This window comes from Morus notabilis, unplaced genomic scaffold (assembly GCF_000414095.1).
Source record: "Morus notabilis unplaced genomic scaffold, ASM41409v2 Scaffold225, whole genome shotgun sequence".
Lineage (NCBI taxonomy): Eukaryota > Viridiplantae > Streptophyta > Magnoliopsida > Rosales > Moraceae > Morus > Morus notabilis.
The window spans coordinates 41,104-64,191 of NW_010357850.1; the positions used below are offsets into that span (position 1 = coordinate 41,104).

The 23,088-nt window shown below is 34.2% G+C and overlaps 2 protein-coding genes and 1 non-coding gene across 3 annotated transcripts; 2 read left to right on the forward strand and 1 right to left on the reverse strand.

Annotated features, from left to right (window-relative positions):
- The first annotated feature begins 254 nt into the window (after positions 1 to 254).
- Positions 255 to 361, forward strand: LOC112094808. Its single transcript, XR_002903688.1, has one exon. It is a non-coding gene; the product is annotated as a small nucleolar RNA R71 (small nucleolar RNA).
- Positions 362 to 12,416: 12,055 nt separating this feature from the next.
- LOC21389159 (peroxygenase) lies at positions 12,417 to 14,704 on the forward strand. The gene is made up of 6 exons (XM_010090909.2): positions 12,417 to 12,568; positions 13,005 to 13,154; positions 13,256 to 13,341; positions 13,439 to 13,533; positions 13,947 to 14,072; positions 14,313 to 14,704. Exons 1-6 carry the CDS (start codon positions 12,460 to 12,462, stop codon positions 14,464 to 14,466), a joined length of 720 nt encoding a protein of 239 aa, XP_010089211.1. The 5' UTR covers positions 12,417 to 12,459; the 3' UTR covers positions 14,467 to 14,704.
- Positions 14,705 to 14,977: 273 nt separating this feature from the next.
- On the reverse strand, positions 14,978 to 15,971 carry LOC21389160 (vegetative storage protein 2). Its single transcript, XM_024176456.1, has 2 exons — positions 15,589 to 15,971; positions 14,978 to 15,005 (listed from the first exon to the last, which is right to left on the reverse strand). Exons 1-2 carry the CDS (start codon positions 15,969 to 15,971, stop codon positions 14,999 to 15,001), a joined length of 390 nt encoding a protein of 129 aa, XP_024032224.1. The 3' UTR covers positions 14,978 to 14,998.
- Positions 15,972 to 23,088: the final 7,117 nt, after the last annotated feature.

The following is a 23,088-nucleotide window of genomic DNA, read 5'->3' on the forward strand; positions in this document are numbered from 1 at the left end:
TTAAAGCTTCAACTTAGGCCTTGAGGCTGTCCTTTTCCTTTAATTGATAAACTCCAACTGGTCGGGACCTACTGGTGCTCTCAGTAGCACTTGGTCCAGTCCAAGTATGAGCTTTCTCAGCTAACTCATTCAGGTACTCGATAGCTTCGTCAGGATCCTTCTGGAGAAAATCTCCATTGCACATCATCTCAACAAATTGGCGTTCTCGGATTGTGAGTCCATCGTAGAAATAGTTTACGAGGTGCCAACTTTCATATCCATGGTGGGGACACAGATTTAACAGATCCTTAAAATGCTCCCAAGCTTGATAAAGAGTTTCGTTTTCCTTCTGAGTGAAATTCGAGATCTGTCGTTTCAAATTATTAGTCTTATGGTGTGGGAAATACTTGTTGAAGAATGTCATCGTTATTTCTTCCCACGTACCAATAGACTTGGGCCTAAGATAATACAGCCAACTTTTGGCCTTGTCCTTCAGAGAGAAAGGGAAAAACTTTAATCTGATGGTATTTGTGGCCTCAGCACGACTGTGAAAGGTGGCCACCACCTCTTCAAACTCCCAGATGTGTACATAGGGGTTCTCGTTCTCCAACCCGTGAAAGGTTGAGAGAAGTGCAATCATGCCCGGCTTGAAATCCGTGGGTGGTGCATTCAGTGGGAACATAATGCAAGATGGGGTGGCCGTACGCGTTGGGTGCAGGTAATCTTGCAACGTCCTCTGCTGAACTTCCTCGTGTTGTGCCATTGTGAATAGATTTTCAAATATGAATTCCAACGACGAGTGTGAAGACGGAGGCGTAGAAGACGAGCCGGATAGAATTTCACTAGGGATTTCTAACTCCGGACGTTGAGCAAATCTCCCTAGTTCGTCTCTATACCGATGCATTCACCCAAAGCGGTTTTTTTTTAATTTTTGTAATTTTTTTGTGTTTTTTTTGTTTTTTTGTTTTGTTTTTATTTTTAATCAAAGCAAAAGAAAATAACTATATAGTAACGTAAATTGTAACCACCGAGAGTGCTCTCAGGAAAGACTATAGCTCTTGGCTTAATGAATAGTCTACTAGACAGAGCAACGTTCCCAGGAAAGATTGGTAGGGCGAGGCCTACTTAAGTACCAACTTTCCTAGATAGATCTCCCTCTGATTGTACTTTCCACGTAACCACACAATTATCCTCAAAATCAATTATTAAATTTTATTGAATAAATTATGAAATGAAATCTAATTAATGGAAACTATTCCTAAGGTTAAAAGCCTAAATCTATCATATTATGAAATTCCTAGATTAGGAATAGTCAATTAATTACAATCCTAGTTATAATCCTAAGAATTAATGAAAATATAAAAGGAAAAATTAAATAAAGCAACAATTAAATAATTAACAATTAAATTATACAAATGAGGAAACAAAATAAAATCCTAATTTATCAAAAATAAAAGATTACAAAATCAAATCACAATTAATTCTAAAACTAAAAAGGGAAACTAAAATTAGCAATAAAAACAAATACTAGAAGTGTGAGTTTTTTTTTTTTTTTTTAGCAACACAAAACTACGGGAATTAAAAATAATGATAAAAGGAACCTTTTTTTTTTTTTTGGGTTTTGAATACAGGACGGACGGTGGAATAAAAAAAAAGTTCGTAGCAAACTTAGATTGAATATGTGGAAGGAAACTTGCAGCAACTTTTTTTTTTTAAATAAACAGAAAGAGAAGATAAAAAAAAATAAAATAATAATAATAATGATAAACGGAAAGAGCAACAATGAACACAGACTCCAAAAGTTCACATGTAAACCAAAGGAAGAATTTTTTTTTTTTTTTTGAAATAAATGATAAGAAAGAGTAGAAAATAATAATAAATGTATACTTACCTCTTTGGCTTAAAAATCTACTGATCAGTCTTGCTAATAGCACCTCCCCGGCAACGGCATCAAAATTTGATTAACGCCCAAAAGTGATGTTCACAAGCGGTCAATTGTAGCACAGAAGGGCGGTCGTATCCACAGAGAGATAACAAAATAACAAGAAAGACTAACAGAATAAGAGCGTTAGAGAAAAGTGAATTAAAGAAAAATACGAGTTTTTGAGATTTTGTTGGAAATAAAATAAAAAGGAGGAAATTTGTGTGGAGAAATTTAGTAGTGAAAATGGTAAGGTGTCGAGAATCCCTAATGTCTCGTTCACCAATTCAAGTTTTGATTCACAAAATAAAAGAATCGAATAAATTAAATCTCTATATTGACTCCAGAAATATTATCCTTACAAGTTATCTAAAATCGACAATATATCAATTTGACAATATTGTAGTAAAAGACAATTTGTAAAATAATTTGAATAACAAAATAATGCATGACATAATTACATAAGAAAAGCGTGACTGAACTTATATAAAAATTGACACATAATATTTTAAAAAGTAATAGAAAAATAGATGAGATTTAAGTCATTCAGATGTTGAACTTTACAGTACAAGGAATCAAAACCCCGAATTGGGTCGCTCAATAGAAGTTCATCTCTAACCTCACCAAGAAAACTCTAGCCTAGCTTGCAAAACATTCTCACAAGTTCTAGAGAGAAAATATGAGACTGACAGCAAGACGACAGAAAACTAAATATTAAAAGCTTCCGAAAACTTTAGGCCAACCTCTCTATTTATAGTGTTCGGAGGTTGCCTATCAATTAACGAAACAAATAATAAAAATAGAAAATTGCAAAAGAAAAGGAAATAAAATAAAATTACACATAAATTAGGAGAAATCATATATTTGATTTGGGGAAGAAATCTGGCCAATTTGCTCTTATTTTGAAGGAGAAATTCAGATTCAACACCGTGGGGACACGTGTCGCAACGTGATTGGCAGTGAGGAGAAAACGCGCCACGTGTCGTAGGCAGACTGGTTAGAGTGTGTTGGCGCGGGTAGAGTGGAGGACAGCTGTCGCGCGCGGAAGAAAGAGGCAGGTTGCCGCTGTCGTGTGGGACCCACGTGAGGAAAGCCTTGGACGCGCACTGACGGTTGCATGGAAGCAACGCGCGCTCTGATGAGCCGCGTGCTGCTGACGCGTGAGGCGCGCGATGGCAAGAAGAAGCGGGCACAGATTTCCACGCTGACTGGTGCAGTGGCTTTGCTTGGTGGCTTGACTCGGCTTGGCTCCGGGTGGTTGAAAATATGGCTTTCATGGCTTATTTTTGTGTAGCTTTTTGTACTACTTTTTATCTGTAAATAATTAAGCAAAAACTAGACAAATTCCAATTAAAAATATTATGAATAAAAATAATGGAATTGCTTAATTAAAGCTTAAATATTTTAATATTATATAAATCAAAAGCAGTATTTAGGGTGCATTTTCATGCACTAATCAGTTGCTACTATAGAAGATGCTAAGGATGTTGACTCAATGAAACTTGATGAACTCATGGGTTCTCTTCGTACTTTCGAATTGAAATTTAAGAACAAGAGGGAGAAAGGAATGGCTTTTCGATCTGGAGTAGAATCACAGAGCAATCAAGAGGAATTTGAAGATGAAGGAGAACTAGAAGAATCTCTGGCGCTTCTCACAAAAAACTTCAAGAAGATTTTGAAAAGGATGAAAAAGAAGGGAAATTTCAAAGATTTCTCTAAGACTGGGAAGCAGAGATTTAATCCTCAAGGCTCAAAACAAACTGACTCAGATAAGAAGGGAAGAGGAATTCAATGCAGAGAGTGTGATGGATATGGTCATATACAAGCGGAGTGTGCAAACACTTTGAAGAAAAAGAAGAACAAGGCCATGAAGTCCATATGGAGTGATGATGAAAGTTCCAATGAAAGTCAAGATGAGGATGAAGAGCACAGCAGTAATTTTGTTGCATTCAACGTGACTACAGCCTTTCAGACAGAAAAACCACCAGCAAGGATGCCTCTGTACCAGAATCTGTAGGTACAGAAATAAGCAAGAAGGATGTTTCCGCAGAATCTAAATCTGATATTGATACAGACAGTGAGGAGGAAGACATTGATACTGAAGAGGTCCAAAAAGCATATGAAAAAATGTATTCCAAGTGGACAGTGGTTTGCAAGGTCAATATTTCTTTAGAAGAGCAGGTTAAAAGCCTTAACAAGGAAAAGGAAGAACTCCAGGTCATAGTGACCAAATACGAGTCTGAGGCTGCAAAGAAGAAAAGGGATCTTGCAGAAACAAGACTAGAATTAGAGCAAACTCAAAGAAACCTAAGGTTGCTGAACTCTAGAACGACTAAACTGGACCATCTCCTATCTCAACAAAAACCAAGTACCGATCACACTGGTCTTGATTACACTGGTGAGAGTTCTGGTGCAAAATCGGCATTCGTGAAGGCCACAAACAAGTCAGATGACAACCATGAGCAGAATACTAAGGTAAGGTCAGGTATGAAATCTGTCACAAAACGCAAGTAGAAGCATTTTGTTCCTATCTGTCATTACTGCCACATACCTGGACATATAAGACCTTGGTGTTATAAGTATCAAAATGCCTTGAATAGAAGAATGCAGTTTTATCTACCTAATAATGGAAAATAAAAGAAATTCCCCATGACCAAAATTGATCTAACCGATAGAAAAACAAGAAAAATTTAGGTTAAAAAATCTTATTTAAGATGTTTTGTCGCATATACTTCTCTGAAAACTAGTACTACTGACTCTTGGTACTTTGACAGTGGCTGTTCTAGACATATGACAGGTGATCGAAATATTCTAACAGATTATCGAAGTTCATCTGAAGGACACGTGACCTTTGGTGATGGAGTCAGAGCCTGTGTTCTTGGTAAGGGAATATTGAATGTGAACGGATTCCCAAGGTTCAAGAACGTGCTACATGTGGATGGACTCAAGGCAAACTTGATCAGTATAAGTCAACTGTGTGATCAAGATTTGTTTGTCAAGTTCACAAAGGAAAAATGCCAAGTATTTGACTTTGACGATTCATGTGTTTTGGCAGGCTCTAGGTCTTCTAATAATTGCTATATGCTCACGAGTCCACCATCACACACTCCTGCACACACGTGTCACAACACCACCTTGGATGCAATTGAGTTATGGCACCAAAGGCTGGGACAGTTGAACTTTAAGACACTGACCAAGATTGTTACTGCAGGAGTTGTTCGTGGAGTACCTAAGCTAGGTAAGAAAACGCCAGGAGTGTGTGGTCCATGTCAACTTGGCAAGCAAACCAAGACCACACACAAGGCGTTATAACAAATTGCAACATCCAAGGTACTCGAGTTGTTGCATATGGATCTCATGGGTCCTATGCATGTTGAAAGCATTGCAGGTAAGAGATATGTTTATGTCTGTGCGGATGATTTTTCTAGGTACACATAGGTGGATTTTCTAAGAGAGAAATCAGACACCTTTGGAGCTTTCAAGACACTGTGCATTCAGTTGAAGACTGAAAAAGATTGTAACATTGGTAAGATAGTTCGAATCAAAAGTGATCACGGTAAGGAATTTGAAAATGCTATCTTTGCCAATTATTATGATGAGAATGGTATAGCACATGAATTTTCAGCACCAAAAACACCTCAACAAAATGGGGTAGTTGAACGAAAGAATCGGACCATTCAAGAAATGGCAAGGGTGATGTTAAATGCAAAGAAACTCACTTTAAGATTGTGGACTAAAGCTGTCAGTACAGCTTGTTACACCATAAATAGGGTGTACCTAAGACGAGGCACAAACAAAACTCCATATGAAATATGGAAAGGTAAGGTTCCAAATGTTAAATACTTTCACGTGTTTGGATGTCTGTGTTTCATTCTCAATGACAGGGACTATCTCGGCAAGTTCGAAGCCAAAAGTGATGGAGGGGTCTTCCTTGGATATGCTACAAATAGCCGTGCCTATCGAGATTACAACATGAGGACTCAAACCATCATGGAATCCTCCAATGTGGTTTTCGATGACATGAAAGACTATTCAGAATTCTCCAAAGAAAAATCCATTAAGAGCTTTACTGAAGAAGCCAAACCAATGAAGACAGAATCTGATGATTCTGATGCAGAAGGATCTGTAGCTACAGAACCTGCTACAGATACACCAGAAACAGTTTTGCAGCAAACTGATGAAGCAGAACGTGATGAATTTGACATTGCTAACCCTGTACACAGGACACCAGGTACAAGGACCTTGAAAAATCATCCTCCAGAGGCAATCATTGGTGATCCAAATGAAGGTATCCGTACCAGAAAGTTACCTAGGCAACACTATGACAACATGGTCAGGTTTGTCTGTTTCACTCCTCAAACTGAGCCCAAGAATGTCAAAAAGGCTTTACAAGATGAATCATGGGTAAGTGCTATGCAAGAGGAGCTTGAGCAATTTGTTAGGAATGATGTTTGCATCCTAGTTCCTAGACCCGAAGGTACAAATGTCATTGGTACAAAATGGATTTTCAAAAACAAGACTGATGAATTTGGTACCATCGTGAGAAATAAAGCCAGATTGGTTGCTCAAGGCTATACTCAAGTTGAGGGAATAGATTTTGATGAGACCTTTACACCGGTAGCAAGGCTAGAGTCAATTAGATTACTTCTAGCTATTGCTTGTGTGCTAGTGTTCAAACTTCATCAAATGGATGTGAAAAGTACTTTTTCAATGGTTTTCTAAATAAGGAAGCATATGTTGAGCAACCAAAGGGCTTTGAGGATCCACACTTTCCTAACCATGTGTATAAACTTAAAAAGGCTCTATATGGCCTCAAACAAGCTCCTAGGGCATGGTATGAAAGCCTAACCAGTTTTCTTGTTGAAAAAAGATATAAAAGAGGGGGAGTTGATAAAACCTTGTTTATCAAGCATTTTAAAACAGGGATTATAATTGCTCAAATATATGTTGATGACATTGTGTTTGGTTCCACCTCACAGGGAAAGGTTGACGAGTTTGTCAGCCAAATGACCAAGGAGTTCGAAATGAGTATGGTTGGCGAACTTTCTTACTTTCTAAGTTTGCAAGTTAAACAACTTAAGGAAGGGATTTTTATCTCACAAGCAAAGTATGCAAAGAATCTAGTGAAGAGATTCGGCCTGGAAAGCTCAAAGCACATGAGAACACCCATAGGAACTAACGTGAAATTGACAAAGGATGAGGATGGTGTCTCAGTGGATCCAACCCTATACAGAAGCATGATAGGAAGCCTTCTTTACTTGACAGCAAGTTGACCCGACATATGTTTTAGTGTCGGTGTCTGTGCTCGGTACCAAGCAAATCCCAAAGAAACTCACTTGGCAGCAGTAAAGAGAATTATATGGTACATTAGTGGCACGGCTGATTATGGAATCTGGTACTCAAGGGATTCAAATCCAGACCTAGCAGGGTACAGTGATGCGGATTGGGCAGGAAATGCAGATGATCGAAAGAGCACCACATGAGGATGTTTTTACATAGGAAGCAATCTTGTGTCATGGTACAGCAAGAAGCAAAACTCCATCTCTCTTTCCACAGCCGAAGCAGAATATATTGCAGCTGGAAGTTGTTGCACACAACTTCTGTGGATGAAACAGATGCTAGAGGATTATGGGGTTGAGCAAGAGGTTCTAACGGTTTATTGTGACAACACAAGTGCAATTAATATCTCAAAGAATCCCGTACAACACTCAATAACAAAACACATCGACATATTGTATCATTTTATTCGTGATTTAGCTGACAGCAAACAGGTTGTACTAGAATATGTAGCTACAGAAAACCAGCTGGCTGGTATTTTTACTAAAGCTCTTGACTCAGTGCGATTTGTTTACTTGAGAAAGACCCTAGGCATCTGTGTTGTTTAGTTTTTGCTTACTTTTCATTTCAATTAGGATTGCATTTCACTGACTCATCTAGTGGTTCAATAGTAAGTTTCACATTTCGAATCTGGAAAATGGGAAGTTGGATTAGTTTTGTTTCCTGACATGAACAATCACCTGAGCACACTACCTTAGTATTGAATCTTGGTTATTGATGTCGAATTTTTTTATGACAGAAAAGTGATGTACCTCGTGACTTGGGATTAAGAATATCTATCCATTCTTGGACTCTAATCTCTCAATTTACAGAAGAAAAAAAAAAAACAAATGCAGATCTCACTCAAAAAAAATGAGGGGGGGGACACAAAAAAAAAGGGGGGGGGGGGGGGGGTGACATCACATAGTGATGTACCAAGAGACTGGAAAAAGCTACCTACATCTCAAAGAATAGATGATAGAGTGAAAGCTACCAAAATCTATGAGATTTACAGAGAGATTAGATGATTAGGTAAGTTTGAACAAGTACAAGTTTCTTTCTAGTGTTCAAAAGACTGAAACTGAAAGTAATTGTGAGGAAATATTTAAGGTAGTTATGCACACACACACGTTCATGATAAGATTTCAAATCTATTTCACTTTCTGTTAGTACAGATTCTATCTATGAGATTAATTGTTGTAAACACCTGACATGAGCTTGCATTCTGCATCTAGTTTTTTTTTTGTTTAATAATAATTATAATAAAAAAATGCATTTTTTTTGTTTGTTTTTGTGAATTGAGGCCATTCTCAACGTATACAAATTAACTGTTCTTAAGCAACTTGTGGAATTAACATCTAGCCGTTGAGTTTTTCTGTTTCGTTATCTGGGTGGTTGAGTCTTGTTGTTAACAATTTTTTCATTGTCCTATGTCGATGTCGTATTGTGCATTTTCACTAATTGCTTTGACATGTCGTTCTGCTCTTTATTTTTCAAGGGAAACTTTGAGTTATTAAAATGTTGCTTAAATTGTGTTGAATAATCTTTTGAACCCAAAGGCCTCTCTGTGTCATTCTTTCTCTCCTCCGTTTCACGTTCCTTCCTGTCCCAACCATTTAGGGTGTGATACCTAAATCACTAAGCAGAAGAAATTTCAAGATTCAACATGGTGAGAGCTCGTGGACAAGGTTGGAACAGTTCATCTCAGAGACACACTATCTCAGCAGCTCCGGCGAAGTCTCTGATGATCATCGCTTCGCCTTGCGCCGCTCACCGGAAAGTCCTGAAGTCCCATCCGCTGCTTTCTCCTCCTTCGACCATGGACACAGCCACTAATCCTTCTTCCTCGAATCATTAGGTGACCAAGCTCTCCATGCTGAGGAGTCTGCACCTGAAGATCACAAACAGTCATCAAAGGTACAAATCACTTCCCCTGCTCCAGCTCCAAATGATCTTGCGATTGTGGTTCATGACCCATGTTTCGACCAAAACATGGTGTTTTCTGATCTTGAGGAAGAGAATGCTAGAGATATTTCCAAGAAAACTTCAAGAAAAAGATCACGACAAATTTCCAAGACCAAGAAGTCCAAGAAATCCAGAAAATTGTCATTGGGCACTTCATCTGTACCTGATTCTGTCCCTACAGACATACCAATCTGTGATCATGATGGCCATACTCCACAAGTTTCTGTCGAAGACTCCATTCCAGAACCCAATGCTCCCCATAAGTCATCTCCAGAATGTTCACAAAGGCGCCCGTCATCTGTTCCCTCTACAAGAAACACAAGGTCAGCGTTTTCAAGTCTGTCCCACAATCTGCTGCCTCTCCATCCAAGAGCCGTACCATGGCATCTACTTCTTCTCCAGTAGATCCATCTGCTCCTCAAGATCACGATGCTGATCTTCATTCCTTTTCACTTGGGTATGATCGTTCTAAGGCTTACTCCCTAAAGTTCTTTTTTGAAATAAATGAGGAAGTATGGGTGACCATGTCATCTAGAGGAATCATCGCTAAAAGAAACATCAATGTTATCAAATTTAGAGATACAGGTATACTTGATCTACTTGAATCTTCAGGCCTAATGGGAACTTCTCACTCTTGCCAACAAATTTAGTCCAGATTTGGTGTATGAATTTTACTCAAATCTGTCAGCAAACATTGCCATTGCTAGCTCTCCTGTCTATGGCAAGATTTATATTCGAGGAAATGAATTGGATTTCTCTCCTACTCTCATCAACAAGCTCTGTCATTGTCCTGATTTTTTGAAACTTGAGCATTTTGTTGAGTTTACAATAGTTGTGTGGCCTGATGAGATTGCCTCTGAATTGACTGGACGTTCTTTCAACTGGACCACGGCAAATGCTCTTCGAGCCTATGTGCTGACATCAAAATATTATATGCTGCATAAACTTGGCCTTTACAATTGGGTTCCAAGATCTCACAAAAACAATATGTCCCTGGAACTTGCCAAGTTTCTGTATTTTGTTGGCACAGGACAAGTCTTCAATTTTGGAAAGGTGGTTTTTGATCACATTGTGCAGTTTACAGTTGATCGCACGACCTTGCATGGTCTTCCTTTCCCGTCTCTCATTTACAGGATTTTTGTTTCTCAAGCCCCTTTTCTGCTGAAAAAAGACAAGATGATTCCACTGGTGCCTCCTCTCGGGGTGTCCACAAAGGTATTTCGTGGACCTCGTGTTGTTAATGTTGAGGGGGAGTCATCCCATGCTGCTGAAGGGCCTGTTTCCACTTGTCCAGGCTGCACCAAGAACTTTGTGTTGCTACAAGGGTTCTGTAAAGATGCAAACTGAGCTGGATGTTATACGGGCTTTACAAGACAAAGCAGGGAGTGACATCAAGCAATTAGTTGATATGCAGGTCAAATTCCAAGATGATATGCGGAGTCAAATGGCACAACTTCTTTCCTCGTCGCTTGTGCCCTCTTCCTCAGCTGTTGATCCTCCGGTTTGATATGTTCTTCAGCTTGTCATTTTGGATTCCAATAGTTTCTAGTTTATCTTTGGCTTTTTGTTTGCCAAACTTAGGGGGAGAGTAATGTGCTTCGTGGTCAATTAGTTAGTAATTTTCTTGAACACTTTGTTTGCTTTGAGTACTCTTGGATATAGTTGTGTAACTTTGCCAAACTAAGCCAAAGGAAGAGATTGTTGAGTCGTGTGGGTCGTTTTGACTCTCTTTTTATGTTTTGGGCTTTGGTTGGCTTAGTTGGGCTTCATGTTTGGATTGTTTATTTTTAAAGTGTCAAGAAATGTCGTACACCTTTTGTTTGAGTCGTTTGGTTCCTTAAGTAATGCTGTGCGTTTTGACAAAATCTGGAGTTAGTCTTTCGAATTTGTTGGGTTCGTTCGAATAGAAGAAGATCAGCTTTTGGGTTCATTCAAATAGAAGAAATCAGCTTCACAGTTTTGAATTAAGATAAGGCTCTAAGGATTTCGTGGAAAAGATCAAGATTGTGTTGGTATTTTGATTTAAACCAGGATTTGAAATTGAAACAAATATCTATTAAAGATTTTGTTTTAGTTTGAATAAAAGGTTTATTCAAAACCGTATTTCATGATGAATTTATTTTGAAGATCAAGATATCATCTAAAAGGAGATTGGAGTGCTGAGAATCTGGGTCAAGAAAATTGAAACTGGAATATACGAAGCAGATTACGTGTTTTGAATTTTAAACTGATAACTATCTTATCTGTAACTACAGATTCTGAGACAAATTCTGATTTTGAATTAGATCAGTTAATAAAAGGTTGTTGCACGAGGAATCAACTGATGGACCGAAATTCTGATAAAGTACAGCGTGCACAAGTTGAAGAGATATAGCGTCCATCGTCTTCGTTCTTTGAGAGAAGATTTTGTGAGCTTTCAGAAGAAGGCGTTTGAAGTCGAGTGGTGCTCGCCAAGCTAGCCACTTAGGGTGTTAGACACAGCGGCGTCGATAGTTAAGAGGGAGTCTTGAGTTGGTTAAGTTCGATTGGTGTCTGTAACTTTTTACCTATTAGTGGATTGCTTAATGTCTGGGCGTGGCCCCATGGATGTAGGTCGGTTTGACTGAACCACGTTTAATCGTTGCGTGGTATTTACTCTGCTTTTGTGTTTTGCTTTGGTAATCCTTAATCAATTTTATAAGAAAACACGGTAAAAACTCATCACCCGTTCTAACAAAAGTATTATAGAATAAGGAGAAAAGAAAGCTACTTTTTACAAAAGAACAAAAACTAAAAGATTAACTTGTAAAGAAAAAATAAACCATTTAGGACAAAAAAAAACGTATAAATTCAAAATATATCGTCGAGAATTTGGGAGTAGGATAAAAAACAATAAACTATTAATTATTTTTTATTTTTTAAAATGTTAAATTTGTATTATAAACGGTTCATTTTGTATATTTTTTTTAATTTAATATGTAACTTTAATCAAATTTAATGATTAAAACTGACCCAAAGCCTCCGCCCGAGAAGTTCTAAAAAATTAAGGTATAGATAAGTTATAACGTTAAAGCCCGTTTACTGCCAAGTTTTGATATCACCGTCACACGTGAACTTTCCCATGCAGTCCTCAAGTTTGCCACGACAGGCCATGCTTGCCACGCACTTACTTCCTGCTCTCACTAGCTGGCACTCTTTATGGCAACAACTTACAGAACTATTGCACCCAAATGCTGTATTTTGTTCAAGACATAAGTTAGATAAAGTAATCAAAAGAAGAAGTTGGAGAAACTAAAGTCATGGCTGCAGTTTTTGAAAATGAGTCATTGGCAACTGAAGCTCGTTATGCTCCGGTGACTTCCGAGAGAAAGGTCAGGAGTGACTTGGAAACCACTCTTCCAAAACCTTGTAAGTTTATAAACACACACACACACATAACTACTTTCTGTTACTTTCTATAACTTTGCATCTATTGTATTGTTTATCTTTTCCCAAACATATATAAAGTTCTAGTAATTTTATCAATTGGGTGTCGAATTTATTGACTGAAGTTTTCTGGGGTTCAAACTAAGTAAGTCTGTTTTGCTATTAGCTAATATGGTTTTTAATTTCTTCCATTTACTTTTTGCCGTGTGTATTTTAAGAAAAAAAACAACTTTTATAAGTATTCTCAACTTATTTTTCAAGAACAATGCTACATAAAAGCTCATCTAGTTATTGATAGTAAAGGGTGTCTAGATTTTAGCTCAACATACATTGATATTCTCTTTGATATTTATACCTATAATATATATATATATAATGTATGTATATGTATATATATGAAACTGAAAATGAAAATCAGATCTGCCAAGAGCATTGACTGCTCCAGACACATACCACCCAACTGGAACACCAGGACACAGGCACTACAATCTGAGTGTTCTTCAGCAACATGCTGCCTTTTTTGACCAAGATGACAATGGTATCATCTACCCTTGGGAAACTTATGCTGGTAAACAATTACTATTCAGTTTTAACATTTTTTAGCATATAATACCGCAACGCTTATTTTTGTTATGCTTTAATTTATTTGGATGCCTTTGTTTAATCAAGGCCTGCGTGCTATTGGGTTCAATGTAATTGCCTCCCTTGTCATGGCCATTATTATCAATGGTGCACTCAGTTATCCTACTCTGCCAGTAAGTTAATTTGTGACCTGTGAAAATTAAAAATCTTGAGCTTGGTAAAAAGTTATTTTCTTTTGCTTTTATTAATGTTGTTGCTTATAATTTTTAGGGGTGGTTCCCTTCTCCTTTCCTGCCTATATACATTCAGAACATCCACAAAGCCAAGCACGGTAGTGATTCTGGAACATATGACACGGAAGGAAGGTACATATATGACACTCGACTCAATAATATGCTAACCCACATAATTGGAAATAATTGAGGACACCAAATTCAATTTGCGGCAAGGGACAGGAATTCGGAATCCGTGCCTTAATGAGGATGCCTGCACCTAGTCCTCTCAAACAATGAGCTTGTGTATTTGACATATGTGGACATGTGAGGATTGTCTCAAATGATAAGGTTGTCTATTTGACGTGTATAAACCTCTCAAGGATTGTCCACAACAACGTGGACTGGTCGACGATATTGTCGACGATAGCGCGGACTGGTCCCCTTTTTATTACACTTGTGGTCTCGCACTAAGGGGTGTGAGGACACCATCGATCTGCTTTTATTTATAAGTAAAAATATAAACTGACCATTTTTGTTTTCGTGTGATTTCACCATTTAAATAGGTATGTGCCAGTAAATCTGGAGAACACATTTAGCAAATATGCTATGACTGTGCCTGACAAGTTAACATTTGGAGAGCTCTGGGACATGACAGAGGGAAACCGGCTTGCATTTGATCCCTTTGGCTGGTATATATGTATTTCAAGCTCTTAATATTTTACTTTGAAACTGCAAATGGTATACGGTCCGGTCCGCCTTGGTGTTCAACGCTTGAAAGTTTCTTACCTAATCAAATCAGAAACTTATAGTTGTCTCATCATTTAACAATATGTATACCTCTAGTAAAACTATCAACTATACACCAATTATTTCTTTCGCCTTTCATATCGTGATTAAAAAATTATCTGGCTCCGCCATTGTAATTGCAGGATTGCAAGCAAGATGGAGTGGGGAGTGTTGTATGTTCTTGCCAGGGATGAAGAGGGCTTTCTGTCTAAAGAAGCCGTCAGGCGTGCCTTCGATGGAAGTTTGTTCGAGTATTGTGCTAAGATGAATCTCGGTGGTGAGGCTAAGATGGGCTGAAATATCCAAACTTTTTTGTGTAGAGATGGTGTAGTGTGTCAAAGTATGTGGCAGTGAATAATTGCAAGGAAGGTCTTTGTTTGATCTTCCAAGGTTGGAGTCAGGACCATTTTAGCTTTTTTATTTTGCTTATGTTCAAATAGGTTGGTTATTAGCTGCTTTTGTAAGTTTTAACTCTCTTTGACTATCATGAAGTTCATGATCAGCTAAAAGTTTATATGGTAAATAAATATCTTTCAAAATCAGCTTGCTTTGTTTTGAAGATGTACTATATTTTATTCAGAATCAAGAATAGGGCCATTTTATTAGGGAATAGAATGTTTGGACAAAATATTGCAGACTAATTTTCAACGACATAAAAGAATTTTATCAAGAAACATAGTACAAAGGATTTGGAAGCTCAAATGTTCTCTTTACGCTAGGAATCCCTTCAATGCTGCTATATTGGTCTCCCAGAATTCCCCAAATTCTGTATCCTTGGCTAATCAACTGTTTTCTAGCTTCAGCTTTGTACTCCTGTACAGTCTTCAGTTCATCCCCTGTGACCAAAAACAAAATTTGCTTTACTCAACCAACTGCACAATGTGGTCCACAAATTCAACTCGGTCATTAGGAAAGTGACCTTTATAAATTTTTCTGTTTTCTTTCTTCTTTGGAAAATATTTGGAAAGTGAAAAACAATGATTATAGAGGTCATTTCGTTTAGCAGCAACTGCACATCCACCATCTTTTGATAGTGGAATATAAAATATTTTTTATTAAATTCACATTCAACACAAAAATGAAAATAAAAAAAAATAAACCACCTTAAAAAAAAACATGAATAAAAGTCTTATTAGTATACCTAATTATCAAAAATGAAGACTTAACAAATAAGACCTTAATATCCATAGTGATTAGTATAATATATTTTAAAAACACAGAATAATTATTATGATAGTGACTCAGTTTCACCTTTAATATTGAAGTATAAAGTTATCAAACTTATAAAACACCAAAAAAGAAAAATAGAAAATGAAAGTAGTCTATTATCTAAACATATCAAGTGCCACCATTAAAACCTTAATATATAAAAAAAAAATAAAAAATAAAAAAAAGGAGAAGAAGAAGAAGAAGAATTACCCAAAACCGTTTTTCTTATAGAATGGCACAGTGGAAAGGAGTGTGTCATCAATATCAAAAATCCAAGCATCTTTGCCATCATTCTTCAAGCCACAACTTGTGCTAAGATAAACAGTAGATTCCAGAATTGTCCTCTCGGAGTCAACCTTGTACTGAGTCGGATTCATATATTTCCTAGTGTAACCAACACATTCTTCAGGCACAACATCGAAATCTCGAATATTGTGCAGCTCAACATTCATCCTCCAAGCCTCACAGTAGTTCTTCAAGGAGATTTTGAGGCCATTAATCTTTGTTCTCTGGTTCAAAATGTTCCAGTCCGCAAAAGCTAGGCCAATGCAAAGACTTAAGGAACATAGCAAGAGAATTTGGCCTCTCCCCATTTTTATTACCAACAATGGTTTTGCAAGATGCGGAGAGAAGTGCTTTTTATATGGCTTTGAAATAGAAAAATTACAATAAATTAATGAGCAATATTATAGGACACTGGTGGTGTTAAGTACTATTATTTAATAGAAAATGAATCTCATGTTGTGGCATCCACAGGTGGGGCCTAACCTTTTATTAGATAATATTGCTTAACACTAATAGTATCCTTAAGCATTTTTTTTTAAATTAATATCATTTCTTGAAGAAATAATATGACATGACACCAAAATCCAAGAATTTTTCTGTCAAATTTAATAACATAAATCTAAAGTTTATGCCACTAGGTGGCATGAATTGAAATATGGCACCAATTTAGTGGTATTTATGTATTTCTCCATTAGATTTTGGAATTTGGATCAAGGGAATGAGATGGGGTCACATGGGGTTTGGAACAATTTGTCATGGTGGTTTAGGCCCCGTTCATTTCGTTGATTCGAGTTTAGAATTTGAGTTTTGCTACAGTAAAAAGCTCTCACAAACAATCACATCTAACTTTTTTGCTACAGTAAAAAGCTCTCACATAAAATCAAATCTCAACTCGAATTAAAAACTCGAATCAGCGAACTAAACGGGCCCTTAGTATGTAGTTTGTGAGCACAGGCTGGTTAAGCGTGGCATTATGCAATATATTAGGACAAAAATGTTATTGTCACTAATGGAAGTTTGGTGCCCTTTGGATTTGAATGGTTACACGTGGCATGAAATTAGGGGACAGAATTGGAAGTGTGAGAGACTGAGTGAGTTTATATGAACTTAATAGTGAAATCTTTGATTGAGCATGTTTAGATTAGACTATGCTTCATGAGCTCCACAAAGACATTATTTATATGTATTTATGTGTTATCATACCTTCTCCCAATAATAGTAATGATTTAAAAAAAAAAAAATATATATATATATATATATGAGATTGATTGAAGCAAATCAAGTGGGCATTGGTAGACTTTTTGATACTTCCAATTCCCCTTTATGCGTCGGTTTTTTTTTTAGAAAAAGAGGAAAATAGGTCAAGATTTGAGATGAATTAAAATTAATAGGCCAATAGTTTACATAAGTTAATAAATAGGCTAAATTACTGTTTTCGTCTATAACGTGTCTAGTTATGAACCATAACTTGACAAGTTATTATCCATAATTGTCCATAATTTGTCTGGTTATAAACCATAACTTGACAAGTTTGTCCATAACTTATCTAATTATGAACCATAACTTAATAAGTTATGGCCTATTAATTTTTATAACTAAAAATTAGGTTATATACTTTTTTAAACTTTTTATATTGGCCTATTTTATACTATTTCTCTTTTTTTTTTTTGTCTTTCTTGAGTGGCATCTTGGCACGTTCGAGGCTTTAGCCCGGTCTTAGAAATTAAACGTACTAATTATAACAGTAGTTACTTTTTTTTTTAACCTATTAGTTGTTATAGAGTAAGGATAAGACCCTAAAAGTAATAAATAAATAAATAAATAAATAAATAAATAGAGTAAGGATAACACCCATAAGCGATAAAGAAGTCCATTTAATAATTAAAGACAACTTAACCTTAAAAATCACATCAGTAGTTTTAACTTTTTAGGTCGGCTGTTAAAAGAAGTATTAAATATGAGTGTGAGGTCGACCGTACTCATAAACATAAGTAAAAAAACTTGAGAGAGTTTTTACGAAATCGAGATTATGCAAGGATAAAGATCTGTAAAATTTTCTCGAATATTTATGATTTATAATTTAAATATATAAAATTCAAATAAGAAAACGGTCTTAATTGAGTGTAATTTCTATCTTTTAAAAAATAATGTCAAAAGATAAAGAAAGTATCTCAATAATAATAATAATAACTTTTTAGCTTATTAGTTATTAACATGGCAATAATAGTAAGCACTTTTTTAAAATATATATATATATATATATATGAGATTGATTGAAGCATATCAGGTGGGCATTGGTAGAATATTTTATACTTCCAATTCCCCTTTCTGTTTCTGTTTTTTTTTTTTTTTCTTTTCTTTTGAGTGGCATCTTGGCATGTTCGAGGCTTTGCCCTGGTATTAGAAAATAAACAAACTATTTTGACAGTAGTTACTAATTTTTTAGCTTATTAGTTGTTAACATGACAAGATTGTGCAGTAACAAATACCATGGGTCTTTTAAAATGGAAGGGAGAGACCTAGATTCCTCGAAAAAGATAAGGATTAGTAATCCCTTTCATAAATCAAATGTTGGTCTTTAAACATGCAGTGAAAATTACCAAAAGGGGAAAGAAAAAAAAAAGAGTTATTTCCTCTTTTATCATTAAGGACCCGCACAAAATGAAAGTCTCATGCACAATTTCAAACGAGGGAAAAAAAAATTTTGAGAAATCTATATCTATTTATACAAATACAGAAATACTAAACTTAAAAGAGGCAAAAAGAGTTTACACCCCTCTCCTTTCATGTGTCAGCCTCTATTTTTTACCTTTTGTTTTTAGTTTCGCTTTCTAATTTTAACGATTAAATTTTTAAGAGAATATTGTTAAATTTATTTTTAGAATGTATGAATTTAAATTTTTACTTTTATTCTTAATTAATGCCTATTGACTCGTATAATTTTCTATATACACTTTAATAGCCAAAGAGAGTTTACTCCTCGCTACTCCTTCTGTCATGTGTCAATCTCATATTTTTTACTTTTAGTTTTTCTTTCTAAGTTCTTTCTTTTTTTTCGATGGTTGCTTTTTTTAATTTTACATCCTTTGGGCTACATGCCAATCTCCCAATTTTTACTTTATATTTTTACTTTTTCTAATTTTTTATTTCTTTTTGCTTTTAAAATATTTAATTTGTTAACTTTTTTCCTTTTTTATCAAATGCCTTAGTTGTTTTTCTTTTTATGAAGTACTTTCAAATACTTGCTTTCTCGTTTTGTACGTATTGAAGTAAAGAAATTCTTACGGCAACACATGTTCTTTTTAGTTACCGATAGGTCCTTTTATTTGAATTATTAGATTATTTTTTAAAAAAAAAATTATTAAACTTATCTTTACAGTGTATTGGTCTAGATTTTTATTTTTTTCTCTTAATTAATATTCTTTTAACTAATATAGTTATCTATATTTATACATCTAGCCTAACAATACATAAAAGGGTTAAAGCCCTTGCTCTAATACTTCTATTTAAGGATACCACGTGGCAGTTCTTCCTCTTATTCCTCTCTTTTTTTCCCGCTTTTCTTCCATCCTTTACTTTTTTATCTTTTAAATGTTATACTTTCATTAAATTTGTGAATTTTTTTTACAATTTAATTTTTCATGTGTGTTTATAAATTTTTTTTTCACTTTACTTTTATTAAAATAATTTCTTATTGTTTAACTTTTGCGTGTGCTCTTTAAAAATATATTTTTCCCAATTTATTGTTATGAAAATAATTTCTTTCACATGTATTTACATTAATTTTAATTTGTCAACAGTTAAAATAATTTTATTCAAACGGGTCCCTACTTAATTATTTTCTATGTAATTTCTATCATATTTAAAATTATTTTTATAGTTATCTTAAAGAGTCAATTGCTATTTTCTACACTCCTATATAATATTAATTCTTTTTATTATCAAAAAATCTTAATTTTTTCTATTTAAACCTTTCCTCTTTTTCTCCTTTTCTAAATTTCTTTTTATTTTTTCTTCTTTTCATTTGCTTATTGCCTCTTTTTTCTGAACATTCTTTGACTGTTTATTTCTTTTACAATATTCTTCTTTAAAATACTTTCTTTTGCTCACTTTCTTTTAATTACAATAACTCCTTTCGAATTTCTTCTTACTTAAGATTTTTTTAAAACTCTTATATAACTTTAATTCTTTTTCAATGTGATTTTTTTAAATACTTTCTTTTCCTTTTAAGTCCTTTGCTTTTTATTTTTTAGTCTGTGGATGTTTTCTTACATTTTAATTTTTCAAGTGTGTTCTTCAAAAATATATTTTTTTCACTTTACTCCTATGAAAGTTATTTCTCACATTTTAAATTTTTATTTGTGTTTCTTAAAATATATTTTTCTCTCACTGTACTCCTATGAAAGTAATTTCTTTCACATGTGTTTCTATTTAAGTTTTTTGCTAATGATAAAATAATTTTTTTAAATATATTCTTATTTAATTATTTTCCGTGTAATTTTTATTAAGGGAGTTTTCCGTATAACTTTTATTAATATCAAAAGTTGTCTTTATCTTTATCTATATTCATCTATACATCTAACATCTAACGTAATAGTACATAAAAGAGCCGAGTACTCTTTTTTTTCTATCTTTCTTTCTTTCTTTTTTATTTTTTTAAATGTGTTGTTTTTTATTTTTTATTTTGTGAATTTTTTTACAATTTAATTGTGTATGTATGTACATTTTTTCCCGCAATTCACTCCTATGAAAGTAATATAATTCGCATGTGTTCTTACTTTTATATTTTATCAATGGTTAAAATAATTTTTTTTTCAAATGTGTCATCACTTAATTAATTTCCGTGTAACTCATATTATATCAAAAGTTATCTTCATACTTGTTCTTTTTTCTACAACGCTCTCATAGAGAACTTCCCAGGTTGCCATATGGTAGTCCTTCCCTGCTTCCCTCCCCTTCCCCCAAACTCCTCTTTTTTTTTCTTTTTTTCTATCTTTATTTTTTAAAATATTTTAAATGTTCTATTCTTTTATCTTTTTTATTTTGTGGATGTTAGAGTTTTTTTTTTTTAAGTGTGTTTTGTTTTTTTTTCTAATCTTATTTTTTTAAAGTTTTTTTTTTACTTTGCCATGAACTCTTTTATAGTTTAATCTTTTAACGGCTATCTACATATCCAATATAATCTCTAATGTATATAAAAACAGTCAAGTAGACTTGACTACAAAGAAGGCCACTTCTTCTTCTCTTTTCCTTCTCTTTTTTATAACTTTTCCTCTATTTCTCCTTTCTTTTTTAAAATTTCTTATTTTTTCTTCTTTTTCGTTTGCTTATTATCTTTTTTACCCCTAATATTCTTTGACAATTCTTTTTTTTTTTTACAATATCCCTTTAAAATACTTTCTTTTAATTCAAATAATTCTTTTCATATATATCCCTAATTTTTTTTTTTTTGTCAAAACTTATATATAACTTTAATTATTGTTTAGCCTTTCCTCTGTTTTTGCTTTCTTTTTCTAACTTTTTTTTATTATTTTTTTCTTTTGCTAATTGTCTTTTTTTTTCTCCTAACATTTTTTTTACGGTTCATTTTTTATTTATGATATTCTTCTTTGAAATACCTTCAACTGTCTCTCTATTTATTTTTTTTTTATCAAAACCCCTATATAACATTCATTCTTTTTCAATGTGATTCTTTTTAAATACTTTTCTTCCTCCTATTGGTCCAAGTAATGAACTTGACTTCTAAGGAGACCACAGGTGCGTTTGGAACTCGTTCCAAAATGATTTTATTTTTGTATGAAAATAGAAATGAAAACGTTTCCAATCTCAAACAGAAATCATTGTTGAAAATGAGTTTGGAAGTTTTATCAAGAGATTGTTTTAAGTATAAAAAAAACCCATTAATATCTCTCTCTCTCTGCTCAAGAGAGGAGAAAACGAAAATAAAAAATGAAAAACGACTAAAAGTCACTTTTCATTTCTCTCCCATTTTACACTAAACTAAAAAATCGTTTTCATTTCCGTTTTTTATCTTTAATTGTGTCAAACGCCGTTTTGGAATCGTTTTCATTTTTTTTCTCAAAAAACGTGAAAAATAAAAACAAAAACAATTCCAAACACGGCACACGTATTTTAACGAGATCAAACTTACAAGTTATTTCTCATGTGCGTAGCATATGGTTCAACTAGCATATTTATACATACAATTTGTAAATGAGGCAAGACCTTACTCCACCATGCGCCACGTGGCCCTCTCACCTTACTTCTTTTATTTTCTTTTGCTTAACTTTTTTTTTAAGTTTAGCTTTTTTTCATTTTTCCTTTCTTTTTTTTTTTTTTTTTTTTTTTTTTTTTTCCTTTTTTTTTTTTTTTTTTTTTTTTTTGCTTCTTCATCATTTTTCTTTTATTCTTTTTCCCATTGCAACCTTATATTCTTTTTAATCTAAAAAATATTATATATATTTTTAAATTGTTTTTTTCTTCTGTAAGGTGACGTGGAGATCATCTCAATTTAGATATTTTCTTTTATTATGACCTTCTAAAATATTATTATCTATGTGACATTTTTAAATATCTTTTCTAATCGAAGCTGCCACAATCAAGATAGGTTTATTTTTTTATCAGAATTATAAAAAATTATGGAAGGAACTCAAAAACATTTAAATTGATGTATAAATCAAATTTTAATATGTAGTAACGTGCTGAGCACGTTTTAATATTACTACGTACTTAAAAGAGCGAATCCTTACTCCTTCTCTAACGTATCAGCCTCCTATTTTTTGCTTGTTGCTTTTTATTTTTTTCTCATTTCTTTTTCATTTTTTTCCTTTTGCAATGCTTGCTTTTTTGTTTTTTTACATCCTTTGGGTCACAAGCCAGTCTCTAATTTTTTGCTTTTGCTTTTACTTTTTCTTGTTTTTTGTTTTACTTTTTTAAATACTAGTTGAAACTAGTGCTGGAACTTTGGACGGGCCGCCCGCGACCGCCCGAAAAACCCGAGGATTTGCCCGAGCCCGAACCCGACCCGCCCGAGATTTTGGGGCCGCCCGCCCGAGCCCAAATTTCACCTTGAACGGGCCGCGGGCTTGTATTCGGCGGCCCGAGCCCGCCCGAATTGCCCGAATTTTTTAAACTTTTTTTTAATATTAAGTTATTTATATATATATTAGTTTTACAATTTATATATATATTACATTTGAAATGAACACACGAACTATATAAAAAAATTATTTCTTTATTAATTTTTAAATTTGTAATTCATGATTGCCTCATAAAAAATCTTACCAAGAAAAACCCAATTGGGATAAAAACTTGGCAAGGAAAAAAGAGTGCAATCATTTTGTGACGAATTACAAATTGTACAAACTTACATTGTTTATTAAATTACAAATACAATGTAAAAAGTAAATACATATTTACAAATTA